Here is a 2,275-nt window from a genome sequence, read left to right as displayed (position 1 = left end):
CCAAATTCTTTTACCTCTATTAAACATAGTTTGACAACAGACTGGAAACATGGGCGATTCCTATCGTTCTGTATGAATTGGTAGAAGTGTAACACAGTCATATTCATGAGTGCACCATCGGTTTGTGGGTGTAACAGAATTAAGTCCCTAAACAATCACATTTCCCTACTTTCTTACTTGGCAGTTACTTCATTCCCTTCCCATCAATATATTTGACTGTGCCCAGATCCCTGCACAGGTTCTCTCCCCTACAAAAACTAGTGTTCTTTACTGAGCCAAAGGAGATCTACAGCAGCTTACAATGGGCACAAGAGGATTGATGTACACAGCAACACTTGCAACTATCTGCGTTGTACTGCTTGCTTGTGTTTTAGTTGAGGGTGAGGTGAACAGAGCGAATGAGATATCGGCATTTGATGTGGGTATTCAAGACGAGATGTGTGATGCAAGCAGTGGGGAGTGTGAAGAGGAGGGACATGGGAGGGAACTGTGGGGTAGGCGTTACTACATAAGTTATGGAGCACTGAGTGCAGATCGAATACCATGTCGTCCACGCTCAGGAAGATCATATTATTCTCGCAACTGTTGGGGAAGAGGTGGTGGAGCTGTAAATCCATACCGCAGATCATGCACAGCTGTCACTCGCTGCTATCGATGGACTTTCTAAGCTAGGATTTCGTTTTATCTCTGATTGTTTTTCTAATTTGCAAAACGATTGATTAGCTTTCATCCTTCAAAGAGATTTGTTTGCAGGTGACAGAATAAATAAGGCCTGGACATACGTTTTGCATTCAGGTCTATGTCGATCTGTGATTTGGTTTGAGTTGTGATCTTGTATTTAATTCTGTTTTAACAGATTCGATGGAAATGGGATTGATTTGTGGAGGTTGACCTTTTGTTTTAGAGTTGGTGTTTCATTGAGATTAAAATATAAAAGAGACAGAGATGAAAAAGCAATCTTGTTCATTGTGATTGAAGTTTTTTCAGTGGTAATATCAATTTTTTTATTTTTTATATTTTTTATTTATTTAGTTTTTTAAAATCTTTTAAAGACGATTGTCTAAATTGTTGATAGTGGAATTAGAGCATTTCTTTTTAACATGTATGACATATATTATTAAATTATAATTATTGTTACTATATTTGATAATTTAGTTGGAGTTATGATATTTCTGTTAAATTTTTTTTTAACAGATTTGATAGAAAAGGGATTGATTTGTGGGGGTTGATCTTTTGTTTTAGAATGTATATCCTATTGAGGAAAAAAGAAGAGGAAATAGATAAAAAACTAATCTTGTTCATTGTGATTGAAGTCCTTAAGTTTTAAATGTTCATATCGACTATTTCTTAGTTCTTTTGCTGTAAAATCTTTCATAGAAGGTTGTCTAAATTGTTGATAGTGGAATTAGAACATTCATGTTCAACAACATTGAGATAATGGAATTAGAGCATTTGTGTTCAACAACATGCATGTCATTATTGGAATTAGAACATTTATATTTAACAACATGCATGACAAATTTTTTGAATTATACTTATTGCTACTGATAAGTACATACATTGATAATTTTAATGCATTAGTTTTTTTATGAGAAAAATATAAAACTGACATGTAATATTATTAGTGCTAACTATGAGAATGGTGGTAGTAGTCATAAATGGAAGGCTAATATAACACTAAATGTTGTTGTTTTGGGGGTTAGATTGATGAATTTTTTTTGGATTACTTGATCAAATAAACCAAAATCTATATGGGAATTCTTAACAATAAGAGTTTCAATGATGAAAGTGAATTGTTTTGTTAGAATTGGGCTAAAAATCTTAGATGGTGTAGTAGTGTTGGAGTCTTCCAAGAAATGAAAAAGACATTAGTTTTGAACTTTGTTTTGCAAAGTGGGTGTGACAAGATTATTTATAGGGATTGTACTGGAAATGTTGTTAGTGTGAAAAGAAAATTGAGCACTACAGGATTGGAGTTAGGAACATGAAATGATAAATTCTTGAAAAATTGTATTTTGATGACATATTATAGGATTACTAAATTTAGTTGCCAAATGAAGGAATTGTCTTAAGTTTGAGGCTAGTGCTAGTGAATGAATATTCTTGTGCAAAGGGATTTCAATGGCAATCTTGGTGTTTCTAGTGGTAAGATTCATAAGAAGAGATGCAATTAATCATAAATTATTTAAAGAACCTCTAAGCAATCGATGAGTCTCCCCTATCATTTACATTGAAGATAGCATGAAATTGTTTATAAATATGTCACCAAATTTGT

General features: G+C 33.2%; 1 protein-coding gene across 1 annotated transcript; it reads left to right on the top strand.

Moving 5' to 3' along the window:
* Nucleotides 1-301: 301 nt before the first annotated feature.
* LOC131039044 (protein RALF-like 34) lies at nt 302-667 on the top strand. Its single transcript, XM_057991817.1, has one exon. The coding sequence runs from the start codon at nt 302-304 to the stop codon at nt 665-667; it is 366 nt and encodes a 121-aa protein (XP_057847800.1).
* Nucleotides 668-2,275: the final 1,608 nt, after the last annotated feature.

Source organism: Cryptomeria japonica, chromosome 6 (genome assembly GCF_030272615.1).
Source record: "Cryptomeria japonica chromosome 6, Sugi_1.0, whole genome shotgun sequence".
In the NCBI taxonomy this organism is placed as follows: domain Eukaryota; kingdom Viridiplantae; phylum Streptophyta; class Pinopsida; order Cupressales; family Cupressaceae; genus Cryptomeria; species Cryptomeria japonica.
This window is presented reverse-complemented; position numbering and strand designations above follow the sequence as displayed.